The sequence below is a fragment of the Gorilla gorilla genome, chromosome 22, assembly GCF_029281585.2.
Source record: "Gorilla gorilla gorilla isolate KB3781 chromosome 22, NHGRI_mGorGor1-v2.1_pri, whole genome shotgun sequence".
NCBI lineage: Eukaryota > Metazoa > Chordata > Mammalia > Primates > Hominidae > Gorilla > Gorilla gorilla.
Genome location: NC_073246.2, coordinates 36573036 through 36588091, shown reverse-complemented (window position 1 = coordinate 36588091; position 15056 = coordinate 36573036). Strand labels below are relative to the sequence as shown.

Below are 15056 nucleotides of genomic sequence, written 5' to 3'. Positions count from 1 at the left end.
CTCAGGAAACTTACAATCATGGTGGAAGGTGAAGAGGAAGCAAGGCACATCTTACATGGCAGCAGGGTGGGGATAGGGGAGAGTGCCACACTTTTAAATCATCAGATCTCATAAGAACTCACTCACTATCATGAGAACAACATGGAGGAAACTGCTTCCATCATCCAATCACTTCCCACCACATCCCTCCCTCAACATGTGGAGATTACAATTCGAGATGAGATTTGGGTGGGGACAAAGAGCCAAACCATATCACCCTCCCACTCCGTAAACATAAGCTATAGGTAGGCTTTATTGTCCTCCACAATTCTCTGGATCTCCTCATTCTCTATAAATTTTGGTCAATTCTTTCAACAGACTGGAGCACAAATAGAATATCTGGCCAAGAGACACAACCTTAGAGGCAATATTTTTATATCACTGCATCACAGGTGATATTTTCACAATGGTTTTGATTTATGGGAATCAAATAAATTTCAGTAGATATTATACAAAGATCAAAGTGATATATCTTACATCTGAAGATGGGGCGATATAGGCATGAAGTGATCCTGCTGTCTGTACAGTTTAAACTTTGTTTTGAAAAGGGATTCTTACCATGTCACATGGAGTTTCATTCTAAAAGGGCATATGCTTGATAAAATGTACCTGTTAATTAAAAATAGAGGGAAAGGGGTAGGACTGGAAATACCTGATTCTTCAGGATTTAAGAGGTTATAGAGTATAAAGTAAAGCAACCTTTAAAGATGTCAATGAATGAAGTTGGAGATTCTAAGAGTGCCATCATCATCCACACTTTGCTTTCCCATGCATCAATTACAAGAAATTACTAAGACTAAAAGGATAAATTTTCAAGTGCAAACAGTCAGCACACTCTTATAAAAATATATGGAACACATGTGACAGACAAAAGTCTAACTTCTTTAACATCAAAATCAGAAAGAATAGGTCAAAAGCCCGTAAGAAAAATGCAGAGAACATAAGCAGCCATCTCACAGAAAAACAAATATCAATATATAAAAGAATACTTATATACTTTTTAAATATATAAAAGTATACTCGACCTCACACATAATAAAAGAAATGCAAATTACATGACAATGGACATTATTTTCACCTCTCAGATTCAAAATATTTGATAATACCTCAGCAGAGAAGTCTGTGGAAATAAGCATGGCACTGATATAGTGTCAGAGGAGCATTACATGGTATCACCTCTTTGAAGAGGAAATTTGGTAATGGTTATCAAAATCTTAAATATGCACACCCTTTCCCCTAGCAATGCCATTTCTAAGAATTTAGCTCCCATATATTATTATACATCTGTGGAGGGATATTCACTACACCATTATTTAACATATCAAAAAGAGGAAGCTACCTAAACAACTACCTACAAGAAAATGATTATAGAGTATACACATCACCAGAATACTATGACATTTTTCACAAGAATGTGACAGAGCTAGAGGCACTGATAAGGAGTGATTTCCAAGACATATTGTTAAGGGAAGAAAGCAAGATGTAAACCAATGTATTCCCAGTGTACTATTTTTTGTGGAAAAAAAAGTAGATGTGGTGTTTTAAAGATTTGTCCACAAATTGTTTGCCTTTTCTTTTAATTGGTGGAGCCTAATTCCACTTTCCTTGAGGACTGGACTTAGTGATCATATTTCTAATGAATAAAATAAGGCAGAAGTTACAGCATGTGACTTCTGAGACAAAGTCATAAAAGGCATTATGGCTTCTTCCTTGGTCTCTCTTAGATCATTGCTCTGGAAAAAGCCAGATGCCATGTTGTGGGGACACTAAAGAAGTCCTATGAAGAGGCCCAAGTGGTAAAAAAAACTAACTGCACCTCCTGCCAAACGACATGTGAGCCAGCCATCTTGGAAGTGGATTATCCAGCCCTAATAAGTCCTTCAGATGAGACCATGGCCCTAGCCCCAATCAATCCTTCTGATGAAACCACAGCCCTAGCCCCAATTAATCCTTCAGATGAGATCACAGCTCTGACTGACATCCTCACTGCAACCACATGAGTCAGAACTACCCAACTGATAAGGTTTGGCTCTGTGTTCCCACCTAAATCTCACCTTGAATTATAATAATCACCATGTGTCAAGGGCAGGATCAAATAGAGATAATTGATTCATGGAGGCAGTTTCCCCCATGCTGTTCTTGTGATAGTAAGTGAGTTCTTATGAGATCTGATGGTTTTATAAATGGCTTCCACCTTCACTCAGCACTTCTCCTTCCCGCCACCGTGTGAAAAAGGGCATGATTTCTTCCCCTTCTGCCATGATTGCAAGTTTCCTGAGGCCTCCCCAGCCATGCGGAACTGTCAGTCAATTAAACTTCTTTCCTTTATAAATAACCCAGTCTCAGGCAGTTCTTTATTGTGTATGAGAATGGACTAACACAGTAAATTGGTACTGAAGAGAGTGGGATGCTGCTATAAGGATACCTGAAAATGTGAAAGCTACTTTGGAACTGGAAAACAGACAGAGGTTGGAACAGTTTGGAGGGCTCAGAAGGAGACAGGAAAATGTGGGAAAGTTTGGAACTTCCTAGAGATTTGGAGGGTTCAGAAGGCAGGAAGCTGTGGGAAAGTTCAGAACTTCCTACAGACATGTTGAATGGATTTGACCAAAATGCTGGTAGTGATATGGACAATGAAGTCCAGACTGAGTTGGTCTCAAATGGGGATGGGGAACTTATTGGGAGTTGAAATAAAGGTGACTCTTGTTTTGCTTTAGCAAAGAGACTGGCAGCATTTTGCCCCTGTCCTAGAGATCTGTGGAACTTTGAATGTGAGAGAGATAATTTAGGGTATCTGGTGGAAGAAATTTCTAAGTGGCAAAGCATTCAAGAGGAAACAGAGCATAAAAGTTAGGAAAATTTGCAGCCTGATGATGTGATAGAAAAAGAAAAACCAATTTTCTGAGGAAAAATTCAAGCCTGCTGCAGAGATTTGCATAAGTAACAAGGAGCTGAATGTTAATGACCAAGACAATGGGGAAAATATCTCCAGGGCATGTCAGTGACCTTTGTGGCAACCCCTCCCATCACAGGCCTGGAAGTCTTCTAGGGAAAAATGGTTTCATGGGCCACAGGCCCCCCGGGCTGTGTGCAGCCTAGGGACTTAGTGCCCTGCATCCCAGCTGCTCCAGCCATGGCTAAAAGGGGCCAAGGTACAACTCAGGCCATTGCTTCAGAGGGTGCAAGCCCCAAGCCTTGGTAGCTTCCAAGTGGTGTTGGGCCTGCTGGTGCACAGAAGTCAATAATTGAGGTTTAGGAACTTCTGCCTAGATTTCAGAGGATATATGGAAATGCCAAGATGTCCAGGAAGAAGTTTGCTGCAGGGGCAGAGCCCTCATGGAGAACCTCTGCTAGGGCAGTACAGAAGGGAAATGTAGGGTCAGAGCCCCCACACAGAGTCCCCACTGGGGCACTGCCTAGTAGGGCTGTGAGAATAGGTCAACCATCCTCCAGCCCCCAGAATGGTGGATCCACCAATAGCTTGCACTGTGCACGTGGAAAAGCCACAGACACTCAACACCAGTCCGTGAAAACAGCCAAGAGGGATGCTGTACCCTGCAAAGCCACAGGGGTGGAGCTGTCCAAGGCCATGGGGGCCCACCTCGTGCATCAGTGTGACTTGGATTGAGACATGGGATCAAAGGAGATCATTTTGGAACTTGAAGGTTTAATGACTGCCCTGTGGAATTTCAGACTTACATGGGACCTGTAGCCCCTCTGTTTTGGCCAACTTCTCCCACTTGGAGTGGGTGTATTTACCCAATGCCTGTACCCCCATTGTATCTGGGAAGTAACTAACTTGCTTTTGACTTTACAGGCTCATAGGTGGGGGAGACTTGCCTTATCTCAAATGAGACTTTGGACTTGGACTTTTAGGTTAATGCCGGAATGAGTTAAGACTTTGGGGAGACTGTTGGAGGGGCATGATTGTGTTTTAAAATGTGGGGACATGAGATTTGGGAGGGGCCTGGGTGGAATGATACGGTTTGGCTATGTCTCCACCCAAATCTCACCTCGAATTGTAATAATCCCCATGTGTCAAGTGTGAGACCAGGTAGAGATAATTGAACCATGAGAGAAGTTTCCCCCATGCTGTTCTCGTGATAGTGAGTGAGTTCTCACCAGATCTGATGGCTTATAAGGAGCTTCCCCTTTCACTTGGCACTTTTCCTTCCTGTCGCCAAGCGAAGAAGGATGTGTTTGCTTCCCCTTCTGCTGTGATTGTGAGTTTCCTGAGGCCTCCCAGGCCATGCAGAACTGTGAGTCAATTAAACCTCTTTCCTTTATAAATTATCCAGTCTTGGGCAGTTCTTCACAACAGCGTGAGAACAGATTAAGCAACTCAAAAATCCCATCTAAGCAACTCACAGATTCCTGACCCTGGAAAACTATGAATAATATAAAATGTTTGTTGCTTTAAGATTCTAGGTCTTGGGACAATTTGTTACACAGAAATAGATAATACAGTGAGGATATGTTTGAATTTGCATAGAATATCTCTGGAAAAATATTTGGTGGTTATCTCTAGGGAGAAAAATTGGGAGGTTGGGCTTCATGGGCGAAAGAAGACTTAGTTCTCATTATATTATATCTTTTTACGTTTCTAAATTTTACTATTCCAATGTATTATCTTTTCCAAAAAAATGGTGAGTAAATTTTACAAAATAATCCCATGGACTACATAAATATGTTATACTAAAATTTGTATAAATACATTTAACCTACATTTTATGTTGACTTTATATAAATCAAAATTTTTATGGTTTTTGTAGGCAAAAGCCAACCATTTCTAACAATATATAGATGTTTAGTGTCTTAAATATTTCTTATTCACTGTGAAAGAACCTGCCAGTTCTTTCTTCTACAAGAGTTATCCTTTTTCCTTCTAAATCGAACTCCAATTTTGTATGAATGGCATTGTATCTAGCCCCAGATGATGAATAAAAGTAGGTATAAGCTAGGAATCAGTAAACTTTTTCTTTTTTTTTTTTAGATGGAGTCTCTCTCTTGCCCAGGCTGGAGTGCAATCTCGGCTCACTGCAAGCTCCACCTCCTGGGTTCACGCCATTCTCCTGCCTCAGCCTCCTGAGTAGCTGGGACTACAGGCACACGCCACCATGCCCGGCTGACTTTTTTTTTTTTTTTTTTTTTTGTATTTTTAGTAGAGATGGGGTTGTACCGTGTTGGCCAGAATGGTCTCAATCTCCTGACCTCGTGATCTGCCCGCCTTAGCCTCCCAAAGTGCTGGGATTACAGGCGTGAGCCACCGCACCCAACCAGTAAACTTTTTCTTAAAGGGCCCAGTAATAAATATTGTGGGCTTTGTGGTCCACAGAGTCTCTGTTGCAACTACTCAACTCTGCTGTTGAAAGTGAAAGGAATCATACAGGATACATCAAAGAACAAGCATGGCTGGGTTCCAAAAAAAGTTTGTTTATGGGCCCTGAAATTTGAATTTCATATATTTTTCATGAGTCATGAATTATTCTTCTTTTAATGTTTTCCAACCATTTAAAAACATAAGTCATTCTTAGGTTGTAGGTGTACAAAAACAGGTGGCAGGCTAGATCGTACCTGCATGCCACAGTTTGCTAACCCCTGGTATATATACGCCAATCTCATATCCTTGTGCTTGTAAAAGGCCTGGAGGGGGTTGGGGCACAGAATCCAGTTCTAGCCATTAGACACAGAAAAGTCTGCTGCAAGAGTTGTCAGGAGCATTTCTCCTCCCTGATGAAGGAGGAATGGGAATAAGAAGAAAAATCCTGACCCTTCCCTCTGGTTTCCTACTTGAGATATTGCTGGTCAGGATTTGGTGCTTAAGGCTAAGGCAGCCATCTTTTGATGATACAGGGAGACAGAACACAAGAAACTAATCTGAGCCCTTGATGACATGGGTAAGATGCTTTATCCACCTATCTCTGGATTTCTTGTTGTATGAGAAAAATATATTTCTGATTAAAGGCACTTGCTACTGGATAGTTTATTAATCGCAGCTGAACACACTCTTAATGGTGTTCTCTTCAACATTAAATACCATACTGTAGTACCAGCTGGGGCAAAAGTATTCTTTATAACAAGCTCTTAACATATACCAAATTGTTAGCCCATTTGCTACCTAACTTGAGAGCAAAGTTTTGAAAGCTTGGCAGAGCAGATGGTCCCCCATGCAAGAGCAGGAAAAAACAATAAGAGACTGTCTTAAATTCAAAACTGGGAAATTTTCATAGCAGCATTAAATGAAATAGATTTTATACCTAAGCACCAACAGCTCCAAATTAAAATGCTGCTTTCAGAAGGAGGAAGTGGGGCTGTCAATACCAGCATGGATTTTAGCCGAAGATGGACTTGGATACCATCTCCCTGTGGGGAGGAGAATGGGCTGACAAAAAGCATGGGGGTGGTCTTTTGGAAACTGTCTATATTGTGAAGAAAATGTCTCCCCCAACTATGCCCAGATATAGGGCCCACTTTATAAATCAACACTCAGGCAGAAAAAAAAAAAAAACAAAATTAATGCTGGAAAATTTTAGAAGATTTGAATACCTTTATAAATCTCACAAAAACTTTTTCTTTACTAATATGACAGGAGTTCAGAGAATGATAGACCAAAGATCATCTGTTTTAGAAAATCTTGAAGAATCTATGCCAGGCATTATCAGAGGATCCCACTACTCTGTGGACTGGAAAGGAAAATGGTTGTGTCTCCCTAAATATAATTAAATCAACAACTATTTAGTGATTACCACTGTGTCTGCAGGTCCTCCTGCTGCATGCTCCTATAGCCTGCTGCTCATCGTCCATCCCCCTTCCCTTCATACCAGCATTAACTGGCTGGCTGTTATGTGTCAAACAGCATGCAAAGGGCTGAAAGAACAATGATAGGGAAAACTACATGGTCTTTGCAGTGCAGGCTTGCAGCCCAGTGGAGATGCTACAGACATGATGTACTACACTGCCCAATGTCTGTCTTCTGTGCTAGATGGTAAACTCTGGGAGGGCAAGAAGCTTGTCAGTCCTGCTTACCAATGTGTCCCTAGAATCTAGCACAGAGTCCACCACACAGTAGGTAATATATCCATATGTATTGAATTAATATACGGACCCATAGCATGAGGATCCCTCTGAGCCTCAAGCATGGATTGGAGGGTTGGCTTTTACATACTCCTTCCACTTCTAAGTTTTATCTAGGTGTCCGAAAGGACACAATACATTCACATGCCTAAAGGACCCAGTGTAGTATTTCTGAAGGTTTTCTGTGGGTCTTTAGATATTCAAGGAAATGGGATATCTGAGTTGGCCCGACAAAGGCTGGCTGTGTGAAACCAAGGACACAAAGGAAACCCCATGTGAGGGGAGGAACCCGTGCTGAAGGTAAAGAAACATAATTGCTCTCATGAAGCACATGGCCCGTCAGCCCAGACAGAGACGGGAGCTGTGATGTGTGCACATGGCAGGAAAGAGCTGCAAATTCCCAAAGCCACCAGCATCCTGTAACCCTGCTGCCAAGAGGCCTTCATGGCAAAAGGTGGCTCTGTTTCTCTCACAAGGGACACTGGGCTGGGACAGTGGAGAACTGGGCTTGTGTCTTACCAATTAGCCATCCACCCGACCCACTATTTATCCGCACCAAAAAGCACAGTGGAGGGCCTGCCATGAGCCCACTGCAGTGGCAGGTGGTGAGAACAGAGAGGCAATGATGATAGGGCTCTCACTGAGTGTGGCAGGGGTATCCCCACCCCCAGCATGCATGTGCAAACCTGCACCTGTTTGTATGCAAGAGGTTATGCAAAACACCATGCTCCACCTGTTTCCACCCCCAAGTAACCCGGTACTGATTTCATATGTGTAATTTGTAGGCAGGTTTTCTAAGACAATAAAAAAAAAAATTACAAAAAATTTTTGTTTTTAGGGGAGAATTAAAGTCTCAGAAATGCATCTTTGCTCACTTTCCTTCAGAACACATAGTTGTGAAAATAACATCTCCCTTTCAAGCTCCCTGGAGACCAAGCCCCATAGAACAAGTCCCAACATGCTCTCTCCCAGTGACATGTCCACAGAAAGCCACAGCTTACCGGTCTATCAGGAGTCCATCAGACGCTGGTCCTGGCTCATTCTTGCCCAGCCCTGTGGTATGGCAATGCTTGGAAGGCCCTTTTTTTTTTTTTTTGGAGGGGCGGGGGCTCATTTCTGGGTGACAGTGCTTATTCAAAGGCCATGTCCTTCTTGAGTTTTACTGTGTTTCATTGGGTCAGTTTCACCTCTTTGGAGAACCCAAATGTGAATACAAATGCAAGTTTTTTTAGCTCAGCAATAACTGCATGTTTACTAGTAAACAGGTGGTGTCTAAATCCTGGGTGGCCCAGGACTAATCACTGGTCAACTCTGAAGTTTTTTAAGTCATGTCAAATTTGCCAGGAAAGCCGTAGCTCAGACTGTCCCACCCAAAGACCCTGACTCAAAGCTTACACGCCAGATTATGGGAACCAAAGCCATAAGCAAGACTTCTTTGGCGACTAAGTCTCCACTACCGCTGAACTCCTTACTTAAATGAAGTTCTTACTTAACTCTTTGCTGCTAGTGTTTTGCCTGTTGTTATTATGTTGTTGTGTGATGATGTGATTATGTTGTTACCCTTTGTTATTATGAGGAAAGGAAAAGAACCTTTCTTACTAAATATATTGCAGAGTTACCCTATAATTTGATGACAAATAATTAACACTTCTTTGAGAAAACAAAACTAAAAATTAGCATAATCAGCAATTAATTTACCACAAAATAATTTAAGACCTTTCTTGGCTGGTTCTATATGTTCCTGGCTTTTGTACAAGAATGCATCCTTGCATGCTTGTAAAATAAAACAAACTGACAAATTAATAACATGACAGTTCTCATAAAGATGGAGAATATATTAGATGGCTAATTAGAAGCAAATGTGGGACAATTATTATTACATGTTACTACATAGTTAGCCATGACTTTCTGGTATATTTGTAACCAATATATTTATTTTTAACAAAATAGGAAGAGAGGCCAGGCATGGTGGCTTGTGCCTATAATCCCAGCACTTTGAGACACCAAAGTGGGAGGGTCACTTGAGCCCAGGAGTTCGAGACCCTCTGGAGCAAAAAAGTGAGACCTCTGTCTCTACAAAATTTTTTTTAAAAAACTAGCTGGGTGTAGTGGTGCGTGCCTGTGGTCCCAGCTACTCAGCAGGCCGACACAGGAAGACTGCTTGAGCCTAGGAGTTGGAGACCAGCCTGGGCAACATAGTGAGACCCTGTCTCAAAAAAAAAATTGGAAGAAATGTGAAAGCTAGGAGTTCCCAAATAAAATATGGGCTAACTGATTTTAAAATGTGTTTGCTCAGCTGTCATACGAAGGCTAGGAGAATGTTTGAGAGAATATTGCAGTACTTTCCTTTAAACCCAGCTGTGAATTCCACACTCCAGCTATGCCATAGAAAACCCACCATGAAGACGCATCTAGGCATGTTCACAAAACCCAGCTCAGGTGTCCACTGTAGAATAGAACCCAGACAAAACTGAGCCCAAAAAAGGAGCCTAGAAAAGGCTAATTCTGGCAAATAAATCCTATTCTGAACTAATTTACAGATTTTACATCAAGTATTTCAAACTCAGAAAATATGAGTCTAAAGGGTGTTTTTTTGTTTGTTTAGTTTTGTTTTTTGCTTGTTTTTTGCTTTGATGCCTGTCTTTTTTGTTTTTGTTTCATTTTGTTTTCAAAGAGTATAATTGGTAGGATAAGAAGAAACTGAGACACAATATCAATACTGTGAGGCTCATCATAAGTGACCCCTCAGAAGTTAACAAATCTCAGCTGGGTGTGGTGGCTCAAGCCTGTAATCCCAGCACTTTGGGAGGCCACGGTGGGTGGATCACCTGAGGTCAGGAGTTCGAGACCAGGCTGGCCAACATGGCGAAACCCCATCTCTACCAAAAACACAAAACAATTAGCCAGACGTGGTGGCGCATGCCTGTAGCCTCAGCGACTCAGGAGGCTGAGACACAAGAATCACTTGAACCTAGTCTGTGGAGGTTGCAGTGAGCTGAGATAGCACCACTGCACTCCTGTCTGGGTGACAGAGCAAGAACCTGTCTCAATTAAAAAGTAAATAAAAAAGTTAACCAATCTCATCATTTGGAGATCTATCTGTTTCCTTAAGAAAAAAAAAGTTAGCAACTGAGCACCAAGTCAATCATCAGAATAAAGCATTGTGGGTAAGCTGCTCGTGCTCGGCCGCTGCTGGTGCTAGGCCACATGCTTCTGCCTACACAAACTCCTCCCAAGCAGTATTTGAGGAAGCAAGTTGTTTTTACTTTTCACAACATTCTTATCCCTAGAGATTGGAGGTAATTAGGTACCTAGAGGGATTTTCCCTAAAAATAAATAAAATAAGTAATGGCAGGGATAACTGTTTCTGTGCAAAATCAATGCAAGTTATGCAAGCAGCACAGATGTAACAATAGGAATTCACATGTGTACTAAGCTTATTTCCAGCCAGGCACTTTTCTAAGTGCTTTGTGTAATCTAACTCTCAATTTCTCACGGTAACCTCAAGGGCTAGGTACTATTACCGTCCCCATTTTATCAATGAGACCACAATGATACCAAAAGATTAAGTAACTTGCCCAAGGTCACACGGCAAGAAATTAGCAAAGCCAAGATTTGATCCCAGACCCACTGGCTCTAAAGTCCGTGTTCTTGATCACCACACTATCCAGCAGCCAGCCGCCCATTCAAGCCTTCACCACATCCCACACCTGTGTTCTGCGCTGGAGATAGAATGAGGAATTTCACACAGCTGAGGAAAGAGACATAGCAGGCTGAGGGCAATGCCTTAACAGGGACATCCGCCTGGGACTGGAAGATATGACATCCATGCTAACTCTTGGACTTGTGGCAGATAACTAGGCAGGAGGGCAGACAGGGGCGAGGAGGAGAAACTCCATTCAGACAGAGGGCACATAATGTAGAAAGTTTCAAGGCAGGAAAGAACCTGGCTCCCTCAAGGAACAGTAAGTAGTTTAATCCAGGTGGCATAGCGAGACCACAGGTAACAAAGGGTGGGGACACCCAGCAATGCCAAGGCCAGAAAGAAAGAAGGCAGAAATAACATCACAAAGGGCCTTGTGGGCTGCCTAAGGAGTGGGGATTTACCTGAAATTCTGCAATAAACAACTGAAGAATTTTACACAAAGAAATAAAATGATCAGATCTTGTCCACAGCTCACTGGCTATTACAAAGAGACTAGATTGGAGAGGACAGAGAACTGAAACAGAGAGACTAGCCAGAAGCTGTTACTGTCCATCAAAACTGTGCTAAGAGGCCGTGTGCCAGAATCATGTATCCTTAACAACTAGAGCAACGGGAAATTTCTAAAACCAAGGTGATGGAGAGGAGCAGATTTGGGGTCACACAGCAGCACTGCGCTCCAGCTCTTCCCAGCAGCCTCTCAGGGGCTGGTGTCCTGAGGTTATGTCCCAGAGTCTTGAAAAAAGCCAGAAACAGCACCTTCTCACTAGGGAAGAAACACACACACACCCCTTCTTTCCCAAGTCCCTCGCCACCGAAACAATTCTTAAAATTCTGATGTTAATCACATTGGGAGCATTTCCTTTTACTTATTAAAATGTGCTTGCATTTCAGCCAGAGAGGTTTAGATGGTAACTGCTTTCTATAAGCCTGAAAGTATTTCTGAAGGATTATGATTCAACATGAAATGCACATTCTTGACCTTATTATCTCCAGCTTTCCTGGGTCTGGCCAAAGGTCCTCAGAAAAGGCTTTTTAAACAAAGATCCTGGTGTGAACTGCTGCTGAGCTTTGTTCTTTGATTTTTCATGCCTTGTAAATAGTTCCTGTTTAAATTCAAAACTTCCTCAGTTGTGTCTCTACAGATTCCTTCACAGAATCCTTGCTCTCTTTCCATGTGAACTGAGGTTAAAAACATGACATACAAGCAGATGATGTTCAAGTCACCGGCATCTTGTATTCTTCCAAATTCAATGTTAAAACGTTCAATAAACATTATGTCAATAAGGCTCCACTTTCCCCCCTAAACGTACATTGTTGATTCTACCAAAATGGAATACCTTTTTGGAGTTGAAAACATTGACCAGCTCTGGGTCTCCGAGATTGAGTCTGGAAGGCACCTCCCACATTGAACCTACCTGTCTGCGTTTTTTGGCTTCAAGTATTAAAGCTTCCTTTGGCAGAAATCCCTTTGAACACCGACAGGGTGCATTGCTTTTCTTTTTTTCTTTCTTTTCTTTTTTTTTTTTTTTTAAACTTTTTAGTTAATTCGTTAATAACCTCCTGACTAGGAGGGCTAGTTAGGATGTTCAGGACAAAGGACAGTGGGATGCTGAACCCACAACCCCACATCCTCATTGGCCCCCATCGCACTCCCCGTCGCCCCCACCCCCAAAGTCTTTGCTTCCAAACCGTTGAGTCCTCCCGCAAATGCCCTGGAAACTCTTCTCCGGGAAATCCCGGCTGTCCCGCCTACCTCCCGCGCATGGAAGCGCCTGATGACAATCAGGACACCACCAAGGGTTCCTCCCTGCGCGTCCCTCTGGGATCTGAGATGACCAAGACCTCGAATGGAAGGCGGTCGTCCTAAGAATTGAGGGAAGCGAGCTTTACCTTGACGAAGAGGGTTATGTCGTGCTCCTGCGCCAGGGCCCGCTGCTCGGACGCCTCTTCGTCCTCCCGGCGGCAGTTCACGCGCGCGGCCTCGTCGCTACCCTCGGCGGGGCCCTCCTCGGCCAGGTGGTTGCTGAGCTGGGCCTCAGGCTCCGCGGCGCCCCTGGAGGCCTCCCCATGTGGGCTGCTGTCGGGGGATTCCTCTTCGCCCCCCGCTGCTTCCTCCTCCCTTGGCCCCTCCGGGCTACGCTCTCGTCTCTCTTCGTCCTCCCCCGACTCCTGCTGTGGCCCATCCCCTACCCCGTCCTCGCCAGCGTCTGCCCTTGCGTCCCCGGGGGCCGCTTCTTCGGACCCCTTTCCCCCCGGGACCTCCGCCTCCTCCGCTGCGTCCCAGGCGAGCTCACCGGGGCTGCGCCCCGCGCTCTCCCCGGCTGCGACCTCAATTGCCTCGGCCTGGGGCGAGAGGCTGCCGTCCCCTGATTCCTGCGGCTCACCCGAGACCCGGCGCGCCCTTCCTGCCGGACCCTCGGCGTCCATGCTGTCCCCCGCCGGGCCTTCGGCTTCTACGCCGTCCCCCGCCGGGTCCCCCGCCTCTACGCCGTCCCCCGCCGGGTCCCCCGCTTCTACGCCGTCCCCCGCCGGGCCCTCCGCCTCTACGCCGTCCCCCGCCGGGCCCTCCGCCTCTACGCCGTTCCCCGCCGGACCCTCCGCGTCTACGCTGTCCCCCACCCGGCCCTCCGCGTCTACGCTGTCCCCCGCCGGGCCCTCCGCGTCTACGCTGTCCCCCGCCGGGCCCTCCGCGTCTACGCTGTCGCCCGCCGGGCCCTCGGTTTCTATGTTGTCCCCCAGAGAGCCCTCCGCGTCTACGCTGTCCCCCGCCTCCCCGGGCGCGCTGCCTTCCGGGGCCTCAGGCCTCTGCTCCGCCTCCTCCTGCCTCTCGGGGGCCGCAGAGTCCTCGGGCTCCCTCTGAGCCTCCCCGCGGGGCTCGCCCTGCGCGCCGCGTCCCGGGCTCGCCCCCTCCACCTGCTGCGTGCCGCTTGTCTCCTCCCCTCCCTGGGGCACCTCGGCACCCTCCGGGGCTCCCTCCTCGGTCTCAGTCTCGCCGTGCGCCCCCCTCGTGCCCCGCGCCTCGGCCTCCGGGCCCCTGTCTGACCCGCCGCCTCCTGCCTCCTTCACAGCGGCGGCGCCCCTCGGCGCCTCCTCTGCGCCCTCGCTCCCCTCCGGCCCTTCTGCCTCCCCGCCCGCGGCTCCTGGCTCTCCGGGTCTCTCAGCCAGTGGCGCGGGGACCTCCGGCGGCCCCTGGGGACCCGGGGCAACCCCCTCCGGCTCCGCGGCCTCGGCCATGGCCGCAGATCCCTGTCCTTGATCGGGACTCCTTCCTTGACGCTGCTTAGGGGTCGGTGGCGCTGGGCAAGGGGCGTGCTGCGGGGCCCTCTGTGCTCCTTGAAGGACGCCGGCTCCGGGATCCTGCGGTAAAGGTTTAGCCTGGGCACTGGGGCCTTGCGCAGGACCCGCAGGGCAAACTCCGCTTGGCCCCAAGCCTCTGCGCCCCTTCTGCCCAGCTGAAGCTCTCTGGACTCTTCCTCCACCGCTGGAGCTTCTCCCCGATTGCGCGTCTGCTTCCCACCGGGACCCCAATCTCGCCCGCGGGCCGCGGAGGTGCAGTGCACAGCTGGAGAGGGCTGCTTCGCTCCTGCACCTTTGGAAGTGTCCGGCCGGCTGTCCGCTGTCCTGGGGTTGACCAGAAGTCCTTGGTGCCAACTCCATCCCCTGGGACTTGGGCGGGGTTTGTCTTCCCCTCCTCCCTCCTTTGTTTGGGTAGCCTAGGAGCTTGGCCAATGACAGCCTTTCTCGTGACCCTTGTGGATGCTGATGAAAAGATTCTGGTTCTCCTGGCCGCTTGGGTGTTGTTCTCTAGAACGGCTTCAAGTTCCAGAGTCACTTAAATCACCCCCTCCAAACACACACCCCGACACCCAAACACCTAATCCCCACCTTACCCCAGGAGTGAAGCATCAAGCTCCCCCGGTACCCAACTGAAGATGTCCACATTGTGCCTGATGTCCAAGAGCAACGGTGTAAATCCCTGAGAGAAGAAGCAGGGGAGGCTACGCTGGCCGCCTTCCCATGTCTGCAGGGCCCCGGGAGAGGTTCCAGAGGCCCCTCATATAGACGCACAAGGAACCAGTCGAGTTTCTCTGACCAGAGATGGGCGCTGTTGTCCATGAGGGGCCGCTTCTCCAGGCCTGTCTGGAGGATGGTGGGAGCCCTGCGCTGGAAAAAGGTTACACCCTCATCTCCCGGGTCTCTTAAGACTGTGAGAGTCTGTGTATCTTGCTGATTCTCC

General features: G+C 46.6%; 1 protein-coding gene across 1 annotated transcript in view; it reads right to left on the bottom strand.

Annotated features, from left to right (window-relative positions):
• Window positions 1-14450, bottom strand: part of CLIC6 (chloride intracellular channel 6) — a 49203-nt gene extending 34753 nt beyond the window's left edge. Inside the window, exon 1 of the mRNA XM_031005221.3 lies at window positions 12710-14450. Coding sequence (XP_030861081.2) covers window positions 12710-14053 — 1344 coding nt within the window. The 5' untranslated portion in view covers window positions 14054-14450. The remainder of the gene's footprint in view (window positions 1-12709) is intronic.
• Between the last annotated feature and the right edge of the window lie 606 nt (window positions 14451-15056).